Raw genomic sequence first — 24,009 nt, 5'->3', positions numbered from 1 at the left:
ACCTTCTTGGATTACTATACTGTGGAGATTTTATTGACACAGCTTCCCTATTATATCTAGAATGTATTAACTAGCAGCAAGTGTCTTGTCCCTCTAACTCTTATGTTCTTTCCACCCTCTCTTCTGCAATGCTCCCTGAGACTTGGGTGTAGAGGCTGCATTTATAGATGTATCACTAAAAAAATCCTTTTTAAACCTTTGGAATAAAAATATTAATTTGAACATATGAAATAGCCAATTTCTGAGCTATGCTTTTTTGCATATGTAATACCAGAGAAAATTAATTTTGCATTTACTCCTGAAATCTGGCCCATATTCCCTTTTAGTTTTTGCTCTGATTGGCTTCCATGAAGGCTGTATCAAAACAGTTACATACAAATACAGCCTGGTGAAATACAGCTGTGTGTCTGAGGACACAAAGCTTTCAATATTAATGATCAGTCTCTAAGGTAATGATGACATGCACCTCAGCCAAATGAAAAACCATATTGCTTTTATACATTTTTAGTCTATATTTGAATTCTGGTTTGAAAGATGTGACTAACCTTATATAGTTTAAAAAACTTCCCAACACATTCATCCCCCCCCCCCCTCTCTCTCTCTCTCTCTCTCTCTCTCTCTCTCTCTCTCTCTCTCTCTCACAGAATTTCCAGACGGATTCTATTTTAAAAGAAACATCCCATCAATCATGTTGGAAAAATCGGTGATTGCTATTCTGGTAAACAAGCACGTATTTTTAGATGCTTGCACCATAGAATCTGTCCTCACTGTGGAAAGATCCTTGACTGGTAGATCAAGTGTCTTATTGTATTTTCTTAATTCATTCTGTCTGGAAGAAGATGTCAGCTGTGTTGCAGTGAGGAGAGAATTTCAAAGGACCCAGTCCCCACCAATAAAGGCCGAGGAATGGCTTTTGAATAGATTTGTCAAGGCAACCCTACTGTTCTGGGACCAGAGAGAGCAGGAATAATATAAAGGAAGGGTTGCTGGATGAGATTAGAAAGTGAAGTTCACAAAGCATGGCAGATTTTTGTAAGAAGCAGTGGATCAATGAAACTATTGAACTGTGTAGGGAAAAAAAAACATGAAAACAAACAACATCTAGTAATGTTCTTAAATGCTTTCTCTCGTTTTATATTTAAAATGGTTAAAATATTAGTATTTTTCATGTATAACAAAAGCTTACTGGTTCAGAATGGATACATATTCTATAATGTGCACTCCTAATCTTAATTAGCAGCTGAATGCAAAATTATACAATGTAAAAAGGAGCAGAAATTATAAAAGAAAGAGGGTTTGAGAAGATATTTCATACATTTGAAGTAAGTAAAATTAATATTACCATTGATAGAATACCACATCAGAGAATTCTAGATAATGCAGAAGATTAGCACACAATTAGCCAGCTTTTATATACAATGTGACACTTGCTTGTAAGAAATAAGTATTCTCCAAAGCAGTGTCAAGATATGTAAATGGATGATTTGTTTTATCATTCATCACAGCCCCTAATAAATTCAAAAACCAAGACTTCTATAGGCACTAAAAATAGGCTCCCAGTGATACAGGAAGATAGCTTCAATGAAGAATGACTTTCTCTTTCTCTCTCTTTTTCTTAAACAATTCAGTCTTTTCAATGACAGCAATTAGCACTACCAACAGACAGGCAGCGATTAGGTATATATTTTAATTATTATTCATCCTACTAGTACCTCCAAATCTGATGAAAGTTGGCTATTACCCAGGTGATATGTCAGTCTTAATACTTCTCTCCTACACCTCACACATGTAAAACTGTGCCTTACAGAATTTTCTAGTATTAATAAAAGTGATGGCACATTATACTACATAGGCAATTAATCATTTTCCTAACTCACTTTGACTTTTAAAAGTTGAACCAAATGAACTTTCATCCATTAATTTTACAGATCACCTTTAGCTCAGATACTGAAAGAAAAATACAGGCTAACATTTTGTGATTCTGGAATTTTAGTTCTCATCTAGGGACATGTTTAAGGCTTTGATCTCTTTTGCAAAATCAGGAAGATGCAAAGCACCCCACAGTTAAAGTGAGTATGTCAGAAAGTTCTGTGGAATTACAAAGTACCTCAGTAGGATTGTAACGGGTTGGAAACCAAGTTTGAAGCATGTATATATGTGCTTATGCATGTGGCCTTTTTACACCACTGGGGAAAGAATAGAGAAAGCAGGGCAAAACAAGCTAAAAAGGTTTGCTATGTGAAAGAGCAAAGTGAAGTAAAATAGCACAAGTGGTAGAAATATATGCAAAGAGACACAGCCATTTCTTATGAACTTTATCTGCTCATCTTCTCACATGTATCTTCCTATCCTAAGATGTGATAGTTTAAAAACCAAGTTTCTTTCATGGTTGTTCTAATGGTTATCTATCCCTCTCCTACTGCCCCAATTGATCCCTACCCCAGTTTTTTACATAGGATGAAGCATCCTAGGTGGCCACACACTAGAAAACCCTTCATAAATGTGAAACATGCTGGAACGTGTTAGCAGCCTATGAGATCTTAGTCCCTGCTGCATAGAGAGTAGTCAAGAGGCAGCTGAGGAAAGGTGCCCACAGTACTATTTTGGAGGCTCACATGCAACACTCTCTTGTTCTATCAAGTGTTTCTCTGGGTCTAAAGAAAAAAAGCAAACTAGGTATTATAATGAATGTCTCTTAAAGTTAAGTGTTTTCAATATAAAAGATTTTTTTATACTCTATGATCCTGCATATTTTTATGAAAGTTTTGTGAATTTAATATAAAACATCTTAATCATTTTTATACTACCTCCCCAATTTGCACCCTCTATAGGCCCTTCCCCTCCCCCCACTGGATTTCATACGTTCTGTCATATATGTTAAGGACTATCGAGCAAGTTAGTGTACCCAGACATCCCTCAGTGTGAGTTCATCCACTGGGGTCTAGTCAGCCCATCTAGAGTCTTTCTCTGCAGATTTGTGTCACTGTAGATTTGTGTCACTGTAATTTTCTTATGTAAAACTCTTGGCATGAGGACTAGTGTTAGGGATTGAAAGCCCCTAAAGGCCACAGTGCTGAGTGACAACCTTTGGCTTAAGCCAAGGATGGACAATATTTGAGTAGACATGAAATGAACTTTTGCTTTTATTTATTTTAAAAGTTTAATTAAGTTTATTTGTTATGTTTGTGTGCATGTCTGTGTGTGTGTATGTATAGTGTGAGCACACAAATGCCAGACTGTGAGTGTGGAGCAATTTCACCATGGGATCTGGGGGTTGAACTCAGGTTGTCAGGCTTACCTAGGAAATACTTTTAGCTGCCGGGTCATCTTGCCAACCAATGAAACAAATTATTTTTGTTATTAAAATTCTTTTTATGTGTGTGTGTATGCCACATGTATACAGGTGTCCATGGAGGCTAGAAGAGGATGGATTCCCTGGAGCTGGAGTTACAGGTGGCTGTGAGTGGCCAACATGAGTGCTGGGAATCTAACTGTACTGTGGAACAGCAGCTAGTACTCTTAATAGCTGGAGACATCTCTCCAGCTCCCAATTTTTAAATAAAATGTAGGATTCAGTAGGATCTATCTGAAGACAAAAAAATAATAGTTAATAATAGTGAAAGATATTAGAGAAGCTTGTTTTGATGAATAAGTCTTGGCTTTTATTCACATTTAACACACTTGTTTGAGTTGTAAATAATTGCAACCTTAAAGGGTGATCCTTAATATGGAAGTTTTTGTGCCCTCAGACATGAAACACCATGATTCACCAGGTTCTGTTTCTAGGGCCTAGAGTCAGGGTCAAAGGGCAATAAGAACGGTTTGTGACCATTTTGTAAATTGTACATCTGGCTTGACTACAGACTTCCAGAAGCCAGGGGTATGTCAGAAGCATGCCACATATTCAGCATGGACAGTACTTGAACTTGATGTGAGAAGTGCCTATTCAGGGCTGCCTTCAGGTGCTTTTTACTTCTCCGCATGGTTTAGCACCTATGCGTGGTCTTTTAGCTCGGTGCATGTTTGACTTTAAGAGACTGCTAAAAGTAGCCATCTTTGACATTTCTTTAGAAAAATTGCTATTTTAAATTACACAATACAACAGTTTACCTCTTTTTAAGGAAATATTTTATTTATTATTTTTATTTTATGTGTATTAGTGTTTTGCCTGGATGTATATAAGTGTGCCATGTGCATGTAATACCCTACAGAGGCCAGAAGAGGGTGTTGGATCCCTGGAACTGGAGTTATGGATGGTTGTTAGCCACCATGTAGGTGTTAGGAATCAAAGCCAGGGTCCTCTAAAAGAACAGCCACTGCTCTTAACCACTGAGCATTTCTCCAGTCCCACCAATTTACTTCTTAACCTTTGCTCTGTTTGCTAAATTGATGGGTTTGAAATACATAAGAGCTTTTTGTGTTTTTTTGTGTTTTTGAGACAGGGTCACACTATGTGGCCCTGTCTGACCTGGAACGTACAAAGATCTGCCTGCCTCTCCTTCCTGAGTGCTGGGATCAAAAGTGTGCATCAACACACCCCACTTTAAGAGCTTTTTAATAGTAAACAAATGCTTAATGTCAACAAGTTTATCCCATTAATTTAAATATGCTTATGAGAAAAGTAACCTATTTTACTATTCTTTAGGAACGACTAAGCAATTGGTTGCACTTCTCTACTTCCAAACTTAAGTCAATATTTGGTGAAATAATTAGGTTAAGAGGAGAGAAGCATGGAGGCTCCCTCTTCCACAGCTGGACTGTTCAGACAGCGTTTCAGCTTAGTGGGGGCTTTCTTGGGAGGAAAGATGTTTGCCAAATACTTTGCTTATCTGTTTGTGTATGTGTGTTCACGTGCACACATATACAAGTATGCCCACATGGAGGCCAGCCATTGAGACATGGTCTCATTGGCCTGGAGATGCTGAGTAGGCTAGGCTCATTAGTAGGCTAGGCCTGCTAGATGATAAGCCCCAGGGACCTGTCTGTCTTGAGCTTCTCTAAGTGGGCTCTAGGGATAGAACTCAGGTCCTGGTGCTTTATCAACTCAACCATCTCCCTGATCCTCATTATTTGTTAAAGAATTCTACATGAAACTAGAATTGTAGTTGGTACAAGTTTGTCTTTTCACATCATTCACTCAACACCCATGCTCAAGACAATAGGCTTCCAGTCTTGTTTTGCTATTCATAATATTGGGGAGTCCTACAGACTGAAGAGTGACTAAGAATAGAGAAAGAAAAAGACAGAGTTTTATTCTGAGAGCTGAGAAGCACTGGTCTCTTGTCTGGCACAATGAAATCATGTCTTCTAGGAGTCTCATATTCAGGTGACTTAGACAGGGATATATGTCATACACTTTCATGCATTCCTCTGTATTTGTACTTGGGGGCAAGCTCTCAGTAGGGATAATTTGAAGGACCTACTAAGAATGATCTAATAAGTTTTATCTCTGGAGTAGCATAGTATTTTCTATAATATGTCTCATTTCTTTATTCATCATGATTTACTTTACAGGATGGTTTTTTGGTTTTCTTTTGAGATGGGGTCTCACTATGCAGCCCTGGCTAGCCCGGATCTCTCTATGTAGGCCAGGCTGGCATTGAACTCACAGAGATTCGCCTGCCTCAGCCTCCTGAGTTCTGGGATTAAAGGTGTGCACTATCATCCCTAACTGGGTCTATTTGTTTTTGACCATTACTTTTGATTCTCATAATATGTCTATGAAATAGATGAAATAGTACCATTTCTAATTCACAATTAAAATTGACCCCAAAAGAGAATGGAGAGTGTAAGATTGAGTCTTAATGAAATGGTCACTGCATGCTGCATGGTAGATTTTCAAGTCTAGATTTACCTAGTGTGTGAATAAGCCAGAGCCATTATCAGAACTTTGTTCTTTTACCTGCTGCTCTTCCAACACTACCCAGCTTCCCTTTTGTGATATTTTAATATGTAAGCCGTTCATGAAGAAGATCAACTATTATAGATTATTTGGGAGTAGACTATAATAAGAGTAATAGTTGAAATTCACTGCGCTTTATTAAAGTGCCAACATCTGTGCTGCTCCATTACAAAAGTAATTTTCCAATCAGGTTTGTCAGGTTTATGTTCTTTAGAGAAAACAATCTTAAAGAGAGTAGATAACTTGCCAAGATTAAATGGTTAGGTAAAGGATTAGGCTGGGACTTTGATTTTGATAGGTCAGAAAGCAAAGTTCTTCATACTGATCCCTTAGGTTAGGACACAAGGGAGAGATCTTGAAGAACTATTAAAGAAGTAAGGCATTTATAAAAGTCTATAAATTTTATAAAAACTATGGTTGCAAAAAACCTAATAACATCCCATCCAATTAAGATGAATTCAACTACTGCCTGCTGACATTTAAATGAGAAATTTAGAGTAATTCATTCTGATTTTAAAGGGAACACATAGTCCAGTCTTAGAATGATTTTTTAAAAGTAAATTTAAATACATTTTTCTATTTGTCACCTAGACTGGCTTTCATAAAGAACTTCTAATGGACTAGAGGATACACGGGAATATTTCTAGTTTGGACCAAGTACCAAATTCCATACTTTTTTTTTTTTTTGTGTGTGTGTGTGTGTGTGTGTGTGTGTGTGAAAACCTTATTTAATAAGCTTACAACTTATACAATGAAAGATGCTTATGTATCCATTTGGGCAGATATAAACATAAGGTGAGATATACATGAAATTTCTTCCTGAAAAAGTTGAGGTTATTTTTTAAATACAGACTCTCTCCCTGTAATCGCAGTTGACCTAGAACTGACTATGGAGACCAGATGGCCCCAATCTCACAGAGATCTGCCTGCCTCTGCCTGTAGAGTGCTGGGATTAAAGGTATGTGCCATCATGTCCAACAAAGCTGAGATCTTTAGAAAAGGCAATTCAAGAATGTAGCTGTGCCTTGAAAAGAAGAATACTGAAAAGCAATATGGTCAGAAAACATTTCTGTGTTAGGGTAGTTCTAAAATACAAAATATTTCCTATGTTTCAGCATTATGACAACTGGAATACAGATATTTTGGACTGTTGTCTGATCAAAGTACCATTTCCAATGGGGAATGACAACAGTGACAAGAGATTGGGTCTGCTACACCACTGCTATGAAACCACATAGTTGAATCCTTCTGACTATTCAAAACTCCTTTCAAACATTAGCTGTTTGCTCCTCATGGTGCACCATGAAGGATAGGAGACCTGATCACCACATACTCCTGTGGTAAGGTCAGTCAAATAGACATTCAGGTTGTTCTTAAAAAATAGATAAATCACCCAGGTGTGGTGGCCTACACTCTTAATCTCAGCACAGGTGAGGCAGAGGCAGGTGAAAACCCTGTCTCAAACTAACAAACAGAGAATCTAGGAATCGCAGTTCAATCTTTCATATAAATGTGAAGTGGGTGATATGACTAAAGCTGAACTGATTTTGACAATTACTGATGTCAAGTTCTTAACTGCAGAAAGTAAATATAAGCAACTAAATGTCTGGAATAGGACAAGAGAAATAATGGTTTTGAAAGACAGTGGAAGAAAGGCTCAGTGAGTTCTTGTTAGTTTTCAGATCCCCCAAGGAAGTGTGATAGTTTCTGAGCTGGAGGCTCGACCATGGCCAACTCCTGGCTATATTTTTGTTGTTTTTGATTTTTTCTATATTTTTTATTGAATTCCTGTGTATTTAATACACAACATCTTAATCATCTTTATACTCCCTCCCCCATCTGCACCTTCCCACAGCCCCCCACTGAATTTCATGCATTTTGTCAATTATATTAAGGCCTATTGAGTCAAGTTAGCATCCCCAGACATCCCTAAGTGCAAGTTCATCCACTGGGGTCTACTCACCCTATCTTACTCACTTAAAGAAGATCAGCTCTTCTTCACCTAGCAGTAATTAGCTGCCAATATTTCTTTGGCTAAGGTTGGGGCCTCCTGCCCATTTCCACAGTTCTGTGCTGGGTTTCTGTCTGCTTGAGCTCCCTATGTTATAGAGGGCAATGCTCCTGGGTTTCTTTTACTTAGTTCAAGCATGGGCATAGCATTCAGCTTTTTCCTTGTTCCCCTACTGGCAGTACAAAGCAGTACAGAGCTAAGCAATTTCACAGTGATTTCTGTATCAGGTTTCCAGAAGGAAAAGACTGAATGCACATGAAACTTCTTGTAATAAAACAGCTCCAATTCTTAATAGCTGGTGAAAAATCAAACCTCAGGGAGTAAAAATCTTCTAACACAAACCCTGCTTCAGCTAAAATTTTAATGTATATTGTATACATACACAATATTTTATGAAGCCCAAGGAGGAGGAAAGCATGCTTTCAAAAGTATTTGTTCTCCTGAAAGGTTTCCTATTATTATTATAATCATAGCTAGATTTTTGTATTCCATCTCAGTGTTCTATCTCTAGAAAAAGAGTTTAGGATGGTGAAGATGTAAGTTGGTGGGATGACAAATACAAAGGCTCATATCCATTCATCTCAGTACAGAACAAAACTGTGCCTCACCTCTCTCATCCATTCTCGGATGGTTTTGCCAGCTTCTTGATGCCACACATTGTGAACAGAGTCTGTCAATGCCACAGCAGTCACCTTGCTTTTTACATCTGCTTCTCGTTGAATCATCTGTTTAAAAAAAGAAAAATAAAATATAGTCTCTAATTTTCTTCCTGGATGTAGCCTGCTTATTCATAGATAATAATATATTAAAAATGAAAAAGACATGCATCCCTCAAAGTTACTCTTTTCTAAATGAATACACACACTGTTCTTGTTCATGGCTATGAAAAGGCCTAGTATTTTCTTTTAAAAAGATAATAGCACTTAAGTCTTGGAACGACACAGCTCTATTATTTTCCATGTGGTTTGACAATTCAAGGATTAAAGGGATCACAGGGGAATCCCTGAGGGTTTCTTTTACAAATTTCTTCCATCACGTCCTATTTCAGTGCTTCAGGGAAGTTAGCACCTGGGGTTCGCTGTTAGCTACTTAGGACTATCTTCTACTAATTTTCAGTAGATGGCATGCCAGTAAAGAAAGCTATCTTTAACTTCTCTAGTTTAGCTGCCTGTTCTCTACCACGGCCCTGCAATTTCTTGGTGATTTAGATGTTCACAAAGATTATTCTTTTTCACACTTCTGATATTATTTTCCTTTCTAATATATTTCCTTATGTTGGAAAATTATTACATTTTAACTTCTTTCTATACAATGTTTTATCTACAAAATTTATTGTCTTCAAAAAAAAGAAGTTGCCTTATTGGAAGATATTGACCATTTTTATCAGATAAACTGAAAAATAAAAACGGTTTATCAAAAGGAACAATGATATGTTGCAATCTATGAATACTAGTGATCCTGACTTAACATATTAAAATGTAACAAAATACAAAAATTAAAACACATAAATAGACATATTTCATCATAATGCTCTTCTTCTTTGCATCAAATGCCTTTTTATCTAATAAATTCCTATCCTGAAGAAAAAGAGAAAATTCTCTATTATTTGCTATTAATTTCTATGAATTTCCCATAAAAATATAGAAGTGTCTTAATTTCAAGTTATGGGAGGAAATCATGGGCTGTGGTAATAGCCCATATTATTTTGGAAGCCTCTTAGATTAATTACCATGACCAACAATTCCAAGGGAGGTTTCCCTTGCTTTACACTGTGATTTTTGTCATACAGCCTTCAGCTATACACATGCACTCACATTTATATTACAGGTGTATTTTCATTAGGCTTATGAAATAATATATTTCCCTTTGACTTCATACTACCTAAGCATTATTTACCTTTCTTTCCTCTGTCTGTCAGTGAGCCTTCCTTCCTTCCCCTCCTGTTAAAGTACCTCCATTTTCCCCATTTCCCCCTTGGTAAATCTTGTGCCCTACTATCCATCTCTTGAGTTCTTTCTTCTCCTTTCCCCACAGTTCCTTTCTATTCTCCTGGCTCCTGCCCTGTGTTTACATCAGGATATATGCAAATAATTAAGGATTTGGAGCAAGGATCCACAAATGAGAGAGAATATGCATCATTTATTTTTCTGAGTCTGGGTTACCTCATTTAGTATAACAATTCCTAGTTCCATCCATTTACCCCAAAATTTCAAGATTTTATATTTCTTTATTGCTGAACAGAACTCCATTGTATAAATGTACCACATTTTCATTATTGGTTAATTGGCTGAGGGACATTTAAGTAGTTTCCATTTCCTAGCTATTGTGAAGAGAGCAGCAATTAACATGGCAGAGCAATGTCTCTACTATCTCTATAGTAGGAGGTAAAGTATTTGGGGTATATGCCAAGGAGTGGTATAGTTGGAGCATATGGTAAGGACAATATGGTAAATCTATTTTTAGCTTTTTTTTTGGTCTTTCTGGAACTCACTATGTAGACCAGGCTGGCCTCAAACTCACAGAGATCCACCTGCCTCAGCCTCCCGAGTGCTGGGACTAAAGGAATGAATTCTCCACACTGATTTCCCTAAGTGATACATCTACAATGCAACTTCTACACCTAAGTTTCAGTGGTTATCATGGAAGAGAGGGCAGAAAGATTGGTAAGTGCCAAAGGGATAAGATATCTGCTGCTAGTTAATGCATTCTAGACATGACAGGGAAGCTACATCAATGAACTCTTCACAGTAAGGTAGTCTAATGAGATATGCATAATGTCAAAAACAGTTGACATTTCAAAGTGAATGGGGTAATTTCACAGGGGTCCACTTCAAGATGAAGAGCTATAGGCAAACAATGGATGATGAAGGAGGGAGAATCAGTTTTCTTCATGGACAAGTTCCCTGAGGGATTATGTAATCCCAAGTGGGCAGCCCTCAACACATGTACACATGAGTACTACTAAATGGACACAGTGCATTGTGTGTGTGTGTGTGTGTGTGTGTGTGTGTTTATAAATGTATGTGTATTGTTGGTGGTTTGAATGAGAATGTCCCCATAGGTTCCAAGTTTGGACATTTGATCCCCAGTTTGTGGTGCTATTTGGGGAAGGTCATGGAACCTTCAGGAGCTGTGGCCATGCTGGAGGAAGCACTCACTGGGGGCCGGATTTGAGATTTTTTAAGACTTATAAGATTTTCATCTTTCTGCTTCCTGTGCCTACTTGAAGATGTGATCCGTTGGCTTTCTGCTCCTGCCATTTCTACCCTGCCATTATGGACTCCAACCCTCTGAAACCGTAAACTCAAATAAACTCTTCCTTTTGTAAACTCTCTTGGTCATGGTGTTTTATCACAACAGAAAAGTAACTAGTACACTATGTAACAATAATCAAAAAAGAGGGCAAGAAAATGAGCGGGGCATGGGAGGAGTTGGAGTGGGATTGGGAAAGGTGGAAATAATGCAAATCCAATACTGATGGTTGAAATTCTCAAAAAATAGGAAAAATGTAATAGTACACTTAAAAAACAGAGAGCCGTGAATGGTGATGAAAGCTTATACAGAAAACACTGCAAGCCATGTGTCCGATACTAAATGATGCTTATTGGTATTAAGAATCTTAAAACCTCCCTCCATTTCAGTTTAACTTTGCATTTGCACATCTCTTCTCAATGAATACTACTTAAAAGGAATCTAACTCACTACTAGGTAGCTCTGCATCAGAAACATCTGTATTTTTATGTGCTTACAGTTTTTTCCCATATAACATTGAAACTTCAAAATCAATATTGATAAGCAACATCATAACATTACCACAAAACTCACCTTTCAATAGCAATAATATTTTTAACTCAAGAATATATAACATTCTAATTAAATACTTCATTTTGGATATTAATGAGTATGCTGTCTTCTAGATTTTATTTTAAAAATATTTTCTCATTGGATCACCACTGACACTACAATAAATAACAGTAGGTCAACACTGGAGTTTAAAAGTGCCACAGCAGTGAATGCATCTGGCTAATGAAAATTTTTATGCCATTACTCTCATTTCCAAAACACCAAAACATATAGACAGCCAAAGCAATTAATAAAGTTACAAAATAAAAACATGATTCTCTGGTATTCTAAGAATATGCTTATATTTAAAAATTTTTTGACGTGGGATTAATTGTAGTTGTTGCTATATGCAGATTTATTTAAGATGGTACATGAAGATATTAAATCTTGAGAGCTATTTGTGAAATAAAATTAAGCAATGAATAGTCTAAGGCATTAGTGTAAGTGTAACAATCTTGGCGGTTAAAATTCTACAAACTGGAAAGACAAAGTACCCTTATATGAATGAACAGAGAATGGCCATCTGGCCAACATTTTACACATTTGATATGATGATGTGTAACTTTTCTTTACATCATATCAAATCACACTATAGTCCACTATAATATTCCCATATGGCATTATAGTCCATGATGGACTCTTGCCCCTTTGTAGTTTAAAACTTGATTTGATATTTAAATATTAGAAGAACAGCATGGCCAGATTCCTGAAGACCTTAAAGAACAAACCACAAATGAACTCAATGTTAAAGAATTTCAAGTATTTGGTTGTTTGGAATTAAGACAATAAGTCAGTGAAAATCTTAGTTTCCAGACTATTTACTTCAGTTTCAACTTGGTGGCCAACAAATTCAATAGTGAAGGAACTACTTGCAGCTGCTATTTGCTCAAAGCCACTGCATTTTTCAGTCTGTTTACAGGCTCCCTCCCTTTTTTTCTGCCTAAACTGTGAATAAGGACTATGAAAAACACCAGAGAGTAGCAGCCAAAAGACAGGACTTGTGGTAGTTTGAATGAGAATGTCCCCCATAGGCTCCAAGTATTTGAACATTTTGTCCCCACTTGGTGGCACTGTTTTGGGAGGTCTCAGAAAGCCTGTCCACAAAGAAGCATGTCACTGGGGGCAGGCTTAGAGGTTTCTTAAGGTGTGGCCATGCTAGAGGAAGCATGTCACTGGGGATGGGTTTAGAGAGTTCTTAAGTCTTGCTGGATCTCCAGTCCTGATCTGCTTGTTCTGCCTGCTTGACTATGTGAGCACTTAGCCTCTGCTCCTATTCCAGCCTCTTCTGCTGCCATGCTTCCCCACCATGATGGACTCTTGCTCCTTGGGAATCATAAGCTAAATAAACTCTTCATTTTATTAGTTTCCTTGGTCATGATATTTCTATCAAAGCAAAGGAAAAGTCACTAATACAGGAGTGTTGAAGAAATAAACTTTAGATGGAATGTAGCTCAAGTGAGAAATGAGTGGAACACAGCCGGGCAGGAAAGAAGTCCTAAAACAGTATTGATGGTGAATATCTGGGAACTGTAGAAATCTGAAAAGGAGCAAGACAGCTCACTAAAATTCTATATGCCTGTCTAAGATGAACTTAATGATAGTTAATTAGAATCCATACATAAGAACATCTTGAAATTCCTTGTAAAATTCTGTTCACATGTACCTATGAGTACTTTTCTGAGGAGTAATCCTTAGCTTTCATAAAATTCTCAATGAGACCTTAGGTATCTAAAAATGACAAGCCCTGTGATCTCAGTGTCTCCACATATTCTTGAATGAACTGTGGAGTACTAAGTGATTCCCCTGGACAATCACACTTAGGATCAATTTAATATCTAAACCAATCCTTCAAGAAGAAACAATGCATCTCATCTTGGTTTATAACATCTTCACTGTATATCAAGAGTTCAGCCTATAATTCCAGCACTTGGGAGGCAGATGGATCTCTTTGAGATAGAGGCCAGCCTGGTTTACATAGTGAGTTCCAAAACAGCTGGGACTACAGGGAGACCCTGTCTCAAATACAAACAAAATAAATTAGCCATCACAAAAAAAAAGAAGAAAAAGGAGTGAAGACTTGATTACAGTGAGGAATATGCATAAACAATTAGGGGATGGAGAGATGACTCAGCAGTTAAGAGCATTGGCTGCTCTTGCAGAGGACCTAGGTTAAGCTCCTAGCACTCAGATGGCAGCTAACAACTGTCCATAACTCTAGTAGCAAGGGATCTGATGCTCCCTTCAGATCTCCATGGGCATTACACAGTGTACTTACCTACATGCAAGCAATACACTCATACACATACAAATAAAAATATTTTTTAAAGAATTCAATAGAAGTGATAAAAAGTTTGTACACTTGTATAACCATGTTTGTTACTGCTCTTTTCACAACAGCTAAGAGATATAAGCAACCTAAGTGTCGCTCAACTGACGAGTGGATAATGAAAATGTGGTTCATTTATACAATGGAATTTTACTCAGCAGTAAAGAAAGATGAAATCATGAAATTTGCAGGTAAATGGATGGAACTAGAAACTGTTCTACTAAGTGAAGTAACACACACTCAGAAAATAATAAATAAATAAATAAATAAATGGCGTATGTTCTCCCTCATATGTGGATCCTAACACCAAATCCTGATAAGTGAGTATGTATCCAGACATAACTACAGGAACCAGGATAATGAAAAGGAACCAGGGAGGTAAAGGAAAATAAAGAATCTGAAAGAGAAGAACAGTAGGAAACAGGCTTTAATAAGAGAGATATGCATAAAAATTGGGGTAGTTTAAGGGAGGGGGAGGGAAGGGTATATAGGGAACCTAGGAGATAAAGGGAAAGAAGGGGCTCAAGAAAAGTAGGACCATAGGAGAAGGGTATTATTAAGAGAGAAATGGGAAAAATGGGGGCACCTTAATTGGGGAAACCATGATGGAAGGGTTAGACAATGTGAGAGATAAATAACACTTAGCTAGTTTTAAAAACCAGAGGGAACCATTTTAGTCCAACAATGTACTGGAAAATTGTAACATATCAGATCAAGAAATATAAGTCTAGGCAAGGTTTATCTGAGAACAATTCGTCTTTGCCCAAGCTTTATCTACATGGCACATGGTAATTAAAAGTACCAGACTGGTGGAATTAACCTTCTTGGATGTTTAACAGACATACTTTGAGGCCTATACTAATTTGGTCAGAGGGACAAAAAGGACAGATTTGCTCCTTGCCCTCCTAAGTCGACTAGTTCCAGGGGACTATGAGCATCTCTCAAAATGTCCAGTAACTGTGGTGAGTCATCTGTTCACTTGATCAAGGAGGCCGTGGTGACCTCACGAGATGGACTTGAACCAGTATCCAGTCTACAAGGAGGAGGGTCAACAAAGAGGAAACATTTCCTCCATGCTTCCAAGCAAAGCCAGACACAGTCGAGCAGGACCTTTGACTTATCTTCACACAGCCAGAACAGTAAAAGAAAGGAGCCAGGAGCTCCTCCCAAACCCATGTGACCCCTGAGGAACAGATGCTCAAACAGCCTTAAGAGTAAAAATAAATTCGTTTATCTGGGCCAATTCTATGGCCTTAAACACCCAAAAGGAAAGTATAACCAAAGATTAAATGACACAATATAATTTTTTAAGAGTTCATGTAGCTAAAGGCTACATGACAAGAAACAATGCCAGGTAGGAGATACCTTCTTTTGAGCTTCTGGCCAGGGTGGCCCAAGAGACTCCCAGATAGTAACCCGGTATAGAACTGGGAAAATGAACAGCAGACCCCAATCTTATCTAAAGGAATATTGACAACTGATTGCTGCTAGATGAGGAACAGCAGACCTTCCTAAAACAAAGACCTCAAGATAGGCTGATTAGATTCACCAGATGGACAAGTATTGGGGAAAGGCTGGGGATTGCCAACAACACAGTGGACAGTAGCAGGGAAGACAGAGTATAGGGCTCTAGTTGGGGGGGGCTATGGGTGGGTGCCATCTGGGAAGTGGGTGTATAGATGAATAAGTTTGAGATGTTCTGTGTGATATACACACAAAAAAATTAACAAATTAAAAAATGAGTTATATTTGAGGAGAAAGCATAAAAATTTATGTCATGTTAATCAGTAGAGATGATAAACATTACCACTGAAATCTACCCGATTACTTTATATGCATACACAGGTGCCAAGGATCTGAGTGCAACCAACCATGACTAGTAATAATCAGATACATACAGATTAGAGATGCATGCACCAATTGATATCTAAGTGTTATTAGCAAAAACAATAAGTCTTTCTGTAAGAAAGAGTATATTTTAAAATGAAATGGAGATCTTTTTAAAAGGTTAAAAAGTCATTCAATTTTATGTCTTACAGGGTTTATACTGAGTTCAATATTTTATAACTATTAATTCAATTGTGAACCTAAAAATTTTACAGCCACTTTTGAAAGAGATGTATCTTTGCTCTGGAAATTGTTATTCAGTATGTTATAGCTGTAATGAAATGCTTCTTCTAATAATAAAAAATAAATAAATAAAAAGAATTCAAAAGAAGTGATAAAAAATTTCTATCCCATATATCTATATACTAGTGTTCTGTGGTTTAATAAGCTATGAATGGTAAACTTACAATTTATACACATATTTGTGTATGTATAATATTTGAAGAGTAGTAAATAAATTCTTTTGTTCCTTTGAGACAGGATCTCCCTATAGCTCCAGCTGGCCTGAAACTTGCTATGTAGACCAGGATGGCCTCAATCTCACAGAGATTCCCCTGCCTCTGCCTCCAGAGTGCTGGGATTAAAGGCATGTACCACCACGCCCAGCCAAGTCAATAAATTTTAAAGCAAATAAACTCACAATGCATACTAATGAATATATTGTTTATTTCCCATTTTATTCATACATAATGCTGAAGTATATCCTATTTGTGATTGTGGAATCTAACCTCATGACAGGTTAGGAAACTAGGTATGGACCACACAGATATGATGTGAAACAACTGTGGTCAGATTGTAGATATATGGGTTGCTTCATATGTTTCAAAATGGGGTGTATTTCTCAGCAATGTAAAATATTCTTATCATAAATAAATTTTGATTAATTCCTTATCAGTATTTGATTTGGACTTAAAAAAATTCTAGTAAAAAGTAATTCAAGTCCAGAAAAAAACGCCACAAGTTAGAAACCAACTATGAGAAAAAACTAATTATCAAGCGTATTTTAAAATTATTACAGTTCTAAATTAAATAATGGATAGGTCAAGAGGGAAAAATTTTTATAAATTAAAATTCATGTCAGAATACAAGGTACTTGATACTGCACCTGATTTTCCTCTTCTTGTTTTGACTTAGTACTCATTTATGGTTCTTTCAATTCAGGCTAAACATAAATGAACCTGCTCTTTCTTTCACTATTTTGCATGTTTCTTGTCTGACAAAAGTTTAACTAACTCAATAAATTCAGTACTTAGAAGAGAGCGGGAATGTATCAAGGTCCTACTATTCACAGGTCTGATGGGGTTGAAATTAAGAGGGGAACCCAATTATTACTGCTTTATCTTCCAGGGTAAGATTTAAAGAGTTAAGTGACTATGGTCAGACTATTGGGTTGATCAGTGCACAAGGCGATCTGGCAAGATGAAGAGCAGAGGGCCTAGGGTCAGCAGCAATCACCTTGGCTTCCTTTGCCTATGTGGTTTAGCTCTTCTGCAGATCTGTTTTCTTGTTCTTTCAAGAATCATGTGGGCCTTTTCTGACACTTAACTTTATTACATTTTCCCCAGAGGTCTTACATGGTATATCTGCCATTATTCTAATAAATTTCTGGCCAAATCTAGATGCTTCATGTCATTCTAAAGGTTCCTTTCTGTTCTTATAAACTGCTGTTTTTTCCCAGATTTATTATCTTCTGGAATTCTACTATGTGCTTCTTTCCACAAAAGAAAATGCAAAGACTCTATGACATAGCCGTTGCACTAAAGAACTCGCTGTAGCTGTGGTTATTGGAATGAGACCTGCACAGACTGGGCCCAGCAACATTTCATCATGGGCAGGGGAAGGGCCATCCCATGGGCATCACTGGAAGTTCATAGGCTGGGCGAGAGGGTGTCATTTTCTTCAGTGGTGTACCCCTGATAAGCTGCCTATGCGCTCATAAATACCCTCCTACCCATGTTGGTGCAAGCAACTTTAATGAAATTCAGTGTATCACACACACAAAGAAGACATGAAAGTAGGGTGGGGACTTGTTGAGAAGAAGGGCTTCAGCGAGGCGGGGAGGATTAGAGAGGGGAATTCGGGGTAAAAACTAACTACTTAAATTCATTATGTACATGGAAACTGTCAAAGAATAGAAGAAATGACACAAAAATTAATTTAATTTAAATTAAATTAGGGCAGAGACATGCCTTGATTCAATTTGAAGGCAGGAAGTTGATGTTTCCTGGATGTCCTGCTATGCAGTCTTTGGCATATCTTTAGTTCTGGGTCTCGAATTTTGGGAATTAAATAACCCAATAAAATACTCCAAACCTAAAAGAGGGCTCTGAACTTGGACAGCTTCACCCTAACATAAAAGATGTAACAATTTTATTTCCTCCCTTTCTGGCACTTAGAATACCTGTCCTTACATTTTAAAGTTGAAGGGAACCTCTTGAAAGAGGCCAGTATGGCTTGGGTATAGGGGTGTGTACATGGCTGTGCAGGCCCATATCTACATTTGAGACTATGTTTTAAACATGAGGGAAAGGTTTTACAGTCTTTCATCAGAAAAAGGCATGACCTTATTTTTACATTACAACATGTGTTACACATATGTACCATGAGGGTTACAGCATGTGGATTTCTTGTACAGGAAAGAATATTCTGAAAGAAAATCAAGTAATTCATGATTCCTTCAGATTAGGATCTGACGTGCCTGCCGTTTATAAACATGAGGATCATTACTACTGTATGAGCATGAATATATCATCACTCTGGTTAATAGCATAGCTGACATTTGAGATGTCTTTTAAAAATATATGTGTACGTAAATAGATTGGCTCCCCCTAGAGCTCCTTTGGTTAAGAATTCAGACTAAGTTGGTTCAAAAGTTTGAAGAGTATTAAAAGCTAGTTTCTTTCACCCTTTCTTTCCTTATGCAGATCATAACTGCCAGCAGTGCCACTACCTGAGTGCAGATGGTATGTGGTTTGATGGGCTTTAATATCTTACACAATCCTCTCCTATTCTTTACCTTGCACTTCTTCCTGGATAGCCCCTATCATATGGCATTCTTCTCTTGGTATCAGAACCCTCGGCCACATGTGTGCCCTGTGCCAAGATGCCAGAACTGGGTTTCGTAGTCTTTTCTGTTATGTCAGCCACAACCAGAGACAACTTCTCATTCTTTCTTCTTTTAGAAAAGCCTATCCCAATAGTGCACATCTCACAGTATAAATATCATCTTTGCTGCAACATTAAAATTTTGATTCTGTCATCTAAGGCACTAATATCTCTAGTGATTATAATGAGACACACACACTTCAGTAGATGAAATATGAAGACTAAACTGCCCAGCAGGGAATTCAGACCAGAATGACATTCAGCTCACACAGTTCACACTTCAAATATGCATTTGCTATTTTTATACAGTAAAAGTTATCACACAAGCAGTGTGCATAATTTAAAGGTAAGGACTCTGGAGTCAGATTCCCTGGGTTCAGCTACCGACTCTGCCACTTCTGTGAAAGACACCTCAAATAAATTATTTTGATTTTTTTGTGTGTGTGCTTCAATTTTATCATGAGAGTGTCACTGGAGAGGATAAATGTACTTCAGTCATAGAGTTATTTCGAATATTAAATGAAGAAAAAGCAAAGTAATCGGCAGTAGACTGGACATACAGCACACAGCTGTAAGAGGCAATCTCATGAAATTGTGCAGTGTAAAAAATTAGTATAAATTGCATTCGCTATAAATGCATTTAATGACAAAGGTTATTTTTCAAAAGCCATAGATCTATAAGGGAAAAAAACTATGAAGGGCTGTTTTTACCTTTAACATTTGTAGGACAATACTTCTTCTGTAATGACATGGCTCAGAGATAGAATAAAGCTGATTAATATGTCTCCTTAAAATCCTGCAATCTGAATCCCAGATCACTCATAGCACCGTGCACTTATATATGAATACAGAACTGTTGCAGCAATACTGTGGCAGCCCTGCTTTCCTCCAATCCATGAGTTCTTTCAGAATGACTGGAGGCGGCAGCCAAGGATGGAGCCACCATGCAGTAGTCTAGCTAGAGGACAGACAGGCCCTTCACCCCTTCCACATAGAAGCAGTCTAGAACATTTTTAAAAAGCAAGCACTGAGATATAAAATATGTCCAGAGGAAGGCAGTATAGTGTTATAGTTAAAAGCAAGCAAAAAAAAAAATCTGAACTTACATTCCTCTATTTTTATCTTTTAGTTACGGTTAATCATCATAAAAAAACCCAAATGAGAATAATAGTAGTAGTCACCTCCCAAGTTCTAAAGCATAAAAGAGATAAGGTATGTAAATCAATGATGCCAGCTATTAATAAATTACTAAGACTCTGACATTCATTTCCAGTTTTTAAAAAATGCATCCTTCTTTTGAGATATTGTATCAATGTACATTTTTAGTGACACCAAAATTCATGCTGAGAGGGAAGAAATTTTGAGGCATCATACAACTATTCCACCTATCTCTATCTCCATCTCTTCAAATCTCTAAAGTAATCTGGGCTTGTTAACATGTTTTTAAAGGAAATCATTTATCATAAATAGAATGGCCATATGTTCTAATTTGCACAGGGCCGGCTAGAGTATGCCTACTAAACTGCTCCACATGTTAGTAGTGCAGCTTTCTCTGAGCAGGTACTTTGATCTAGATGGTAACTATTTTGGTCATTTTATGGATAATACAGATTCTATGTGTTACTCTACCAAATGGGTAAATCTTATAGTTTCACTCTACTGAATGATTAACAATTTAAGAATATACCCCAAATAAAGTTATCAGGACTCAGTGGGTTAAAAAAAGCAAAGCAAAACAAAATGAAAAACAAAAACAAAAACAAAAACAAAACCACATGGAACTGGGAGGCAATAGTGGAGGCCGGATAGGGAAGAAATTGGAAGGGAGGGAGTAGGGGGTGGATTTGATCAAAACACATTATATACATACATGAAATTCTCAAATAAAAAAATTTAAATCATGTAGGAAAATGTACAAGAAGTACTTTAAAAGGTCCCTAATTCAAACTGAAGAGCAAGCCTCAGTGTAGTGCAGAGGCCCTCACAGATGGACATGCAGTCTCATACCCTGGCTAGGTAAACATGGCCAGCTGGGTCTCCACTGTAGCAACAGGATAAGACAACATTCTCCTTTCCTGTGCTTTGAAGCCTTAGCTTCAATTCTTGCAACCTTTGTCTAATTTCAGGAAGGAAAAAGCTCTCCACAGACAAGAACACCATGGGACAGGGTATGTAAACTGAAACTTCTTGGGTCACATGCACTTATGAAGATAAGTCTCTAGCCACCCGTTAGGGAATGGCAAGCTATGATTTATTATTGCAGGCAGCCAGAAGAGAGCAGTAATAACTTCCCTTTCCTTTCCTGCCTAGACCAAGCTGCCACGTGTAGGCTTCCTCAACAACAAAAAGGCATGTATAAGGTAGGCATAAAGGAAGAAGAAAAGGAAAACAAAAGGAACCATTAAATGAGTGACAATCTGGGAGTTGAAAGAGGGGACCAATGCTTTACAAATGCACATTACATGGAAGGATAGGCAATAGCTGAAAAATGTACTCTATGAATAAAGAAAACAGCCAGCCAGCATCTATTACATCAGAGGCAAATTAATTATAAGGGAAGAAGCATGTCAGCATCAAGTAAATAGTATAAGTGATGATCACAGGGTTTATCTGGTTAAGAGGCTTGATTATGTAATAGATAAGACTATAGTAAGCAAGATACCTTAAAATGTAGATGTGACTATTTCAATGAATATATATGAAAAAGATACAATGTCAAGGTGCAAGTGAGAAATAAGCATTGTCAGGCTCCAAATCTAAGTCAGAGCCAGCAATGGAGACATTTATATGGCTTTAGTTGGAATCAGAAAATGAGTAAACTTAATAAGACCTTATGAGTATACTCTATAGTAAGAAATGCTTCTGACACAAATTACTTCACATTCACAATATTCAGTTAAAAAACAGTCATGAGCTATTATTGATTGTATACTCTATAAATATTCAGGGATACAATTAGATACATCTAAGGTATATAAGTACTCAAGAATTACCAATCATTGAATGGTTTGAAAACTTCTAGCAAAAAAATTGCTATAGATTAGAAGGGGCAGGAATACGCATTTGCCTAGAGCAGGGCTACTATACTGAAGGCTTAGGGTGTAACATTTTCTTTGGTATGAAAAATGAAAGGTAAAGGGATGCGATTTTTCTGTTTTAAGAATATACCGTTGCTAGTAAGAGTAGAGAATATTGTTTTGTAAATTTCTCCTAAAGGTCCTTACTTGAACTTTCACATAGATGCTTAGATAATATTTTTATTCAAAAATAGGTTTGAGGACTGAAGAGACTGCTCAGTGGTTAAGAACACATACTGCTCTTCCAGAGGGCCTGAGTTTAATTCTCAGAAACTATATAAAGTGGCTCACAACCACTTGTAACTCCAGCTCCTGGGGGCTCTGATTCCATTGGCTTCTGTAAGCATCTGCCCTTATGTGCACATACCCACACACATATACACATGTGTGCTCAGACATACACAGATATACATAATTTAAAATAAGGATAAATTCTAAAAAATTATAGAGCTATCAAGATAGGTCAGTGAGAAAGCCATCCACTGATAAGTCTGATGACCTGAGCTCAATTCCTGGGACCCATGGAAGGAGAGAACTGACTCCTGCTAGTTGTCCTTTGATCTCCACATGTGTGCTACAGCACATACAGATGTGTGCATGTGTGCATACACACAAAAACAAAAATAAAAACCCAATTCTAATGTCCTATACTGTTTTAAATATATCTTAAAGACACAAACCCTGTTACATGGCATGAAAAGAGAAAAATCAAATTCTCATTTATAAGTTGTTGTAGGTAACAGATGTTTTCTGGCCCTTCAGAAGAACTTACAGTTTAGGAGGGAGTGGATTTACATTTGTTCTGTAGACACCATTAATAGTATGAGTATACATCTGTCTTATTACATAGAACAATTGTTTTCAAAGTAGACTTATGGCTGAGAGATTACGTACCCATTTACACATAAGGAAATTGATGGCAGAGAAAGTCAATAAGTTGCCCTTGTTCACACAGTAAATGGCACAGCTCTCTTTTATCTCTAAGTCTCATGTCTTTACTGTTTGTATATTTTTTAATTTAAATTTTAAAATATTTTACTTACTATTTTTTAGAACTTTAAAAAACTTTTTAATATTTTTATTTTATGTGTATGCATGTACGCCTGCATGTAGGTAAGTGCACTTGTGTCCTGCAATGCCTGAGGAGATCAGAAGAGGCTGTCAGATTCCCCTGGGACTGGAGTTATGGACAGTTGTTAGCTGCCATGTTGGTGCTGGGAATTGAATCTAGGTCTTCTGCAAGAACAATCAGTGTTCTTAACCACTGAGCCATCTCTCCAGACCTAACTTATTATTTTTGATTTTATGTGTATGAATGTATTGCTTGCATGTCATGTGTGTAAGTGCAACTATGTACTATAATGCCCGAGGAGATCAGAAGAGGGCATCAGATCCCCTGGAACTGGAGTTAGGACAGTGGTTAGCCACCATGTGGGTGGTGGGACTCAAACCTGGGTCTTCTGCAAGAACAGCCAGTGCTCTTTACTGCTGATCCATCTCTTCAGCCCCATGTTTGCATATTATATCTTATATTTTCATTCTGAAATATTTACTGTCTCTCTTACTAAAACGTAGGCTCTCTGAGGGCAGGATCACATTTTATCAATAACATATTCCTATTTTCTGCCCAATGACTAGCAAATAACAGTAGCTCAAAAGTTATTTGTGGAAGGGTGTGCCATTTGCAGAAATCAGAGAAGGGATGCTTCAGAAGCTAGAGAGATACTGGTTGGAAGTATTTAGAAACATTTGTATCTCATGTTGTGGTCCTCAGAACCTAGCATGCAGAATGTTTACAAAGGAAGGTCCTTAGTATTAACAGATGATAGAAGGAAAAGGAATGACACAGGAATGGACA

General features: G+C 37.3%; 1 protein-coding gene across 7 annotated transcripts in view; it reads right to left on the bottom strand.

Annotated features, from left to right (window-relative positions):
• The window catches only part of Fam172a (family with sequence similarity 172 member A), a 480,054-nt gene that overhangs the window by 164,427 nt on the left and 291,618 nt on the right, over positions 1 to 24,009 (bottom strand). For all 7 annotated transcript variants that reach the window (XM_008829338.2, XM_008829339.2, XM_029561741.1 and 4 more), the window contains one exon: positions 8,522 to 8,638. In XM_008829338.2, the coding sequence (XP_008827560.1) occupies positions 8,522 to 8,638 (117 nt within the window). The remainder of the gene's footprint in view (positions 1 to 8,521; positions 8,639 to 24,009) is intronic.

Source organism: Nannospalax galili, unplaced genomic scaffold (genome assembly GCF_000622305.1).
Source record: "Nannospalax galili isolate Female #2095 unplaced genomic scaffold, S.galili_v1.0 scaffold173, whole genome shotgun sequence".
Classification (NCBI taxonomy): domain Eukaryota; kingdom Metazoa; phylum Chordata; class Mammalia; order Rodentia; family Spalacidae; genus Nannospalax; species Nannospalax galili.
Note: the sequence above shows the minus strand (reverse complement) of the source record. Positions and strands in the feature narration are given on the sequence as shown.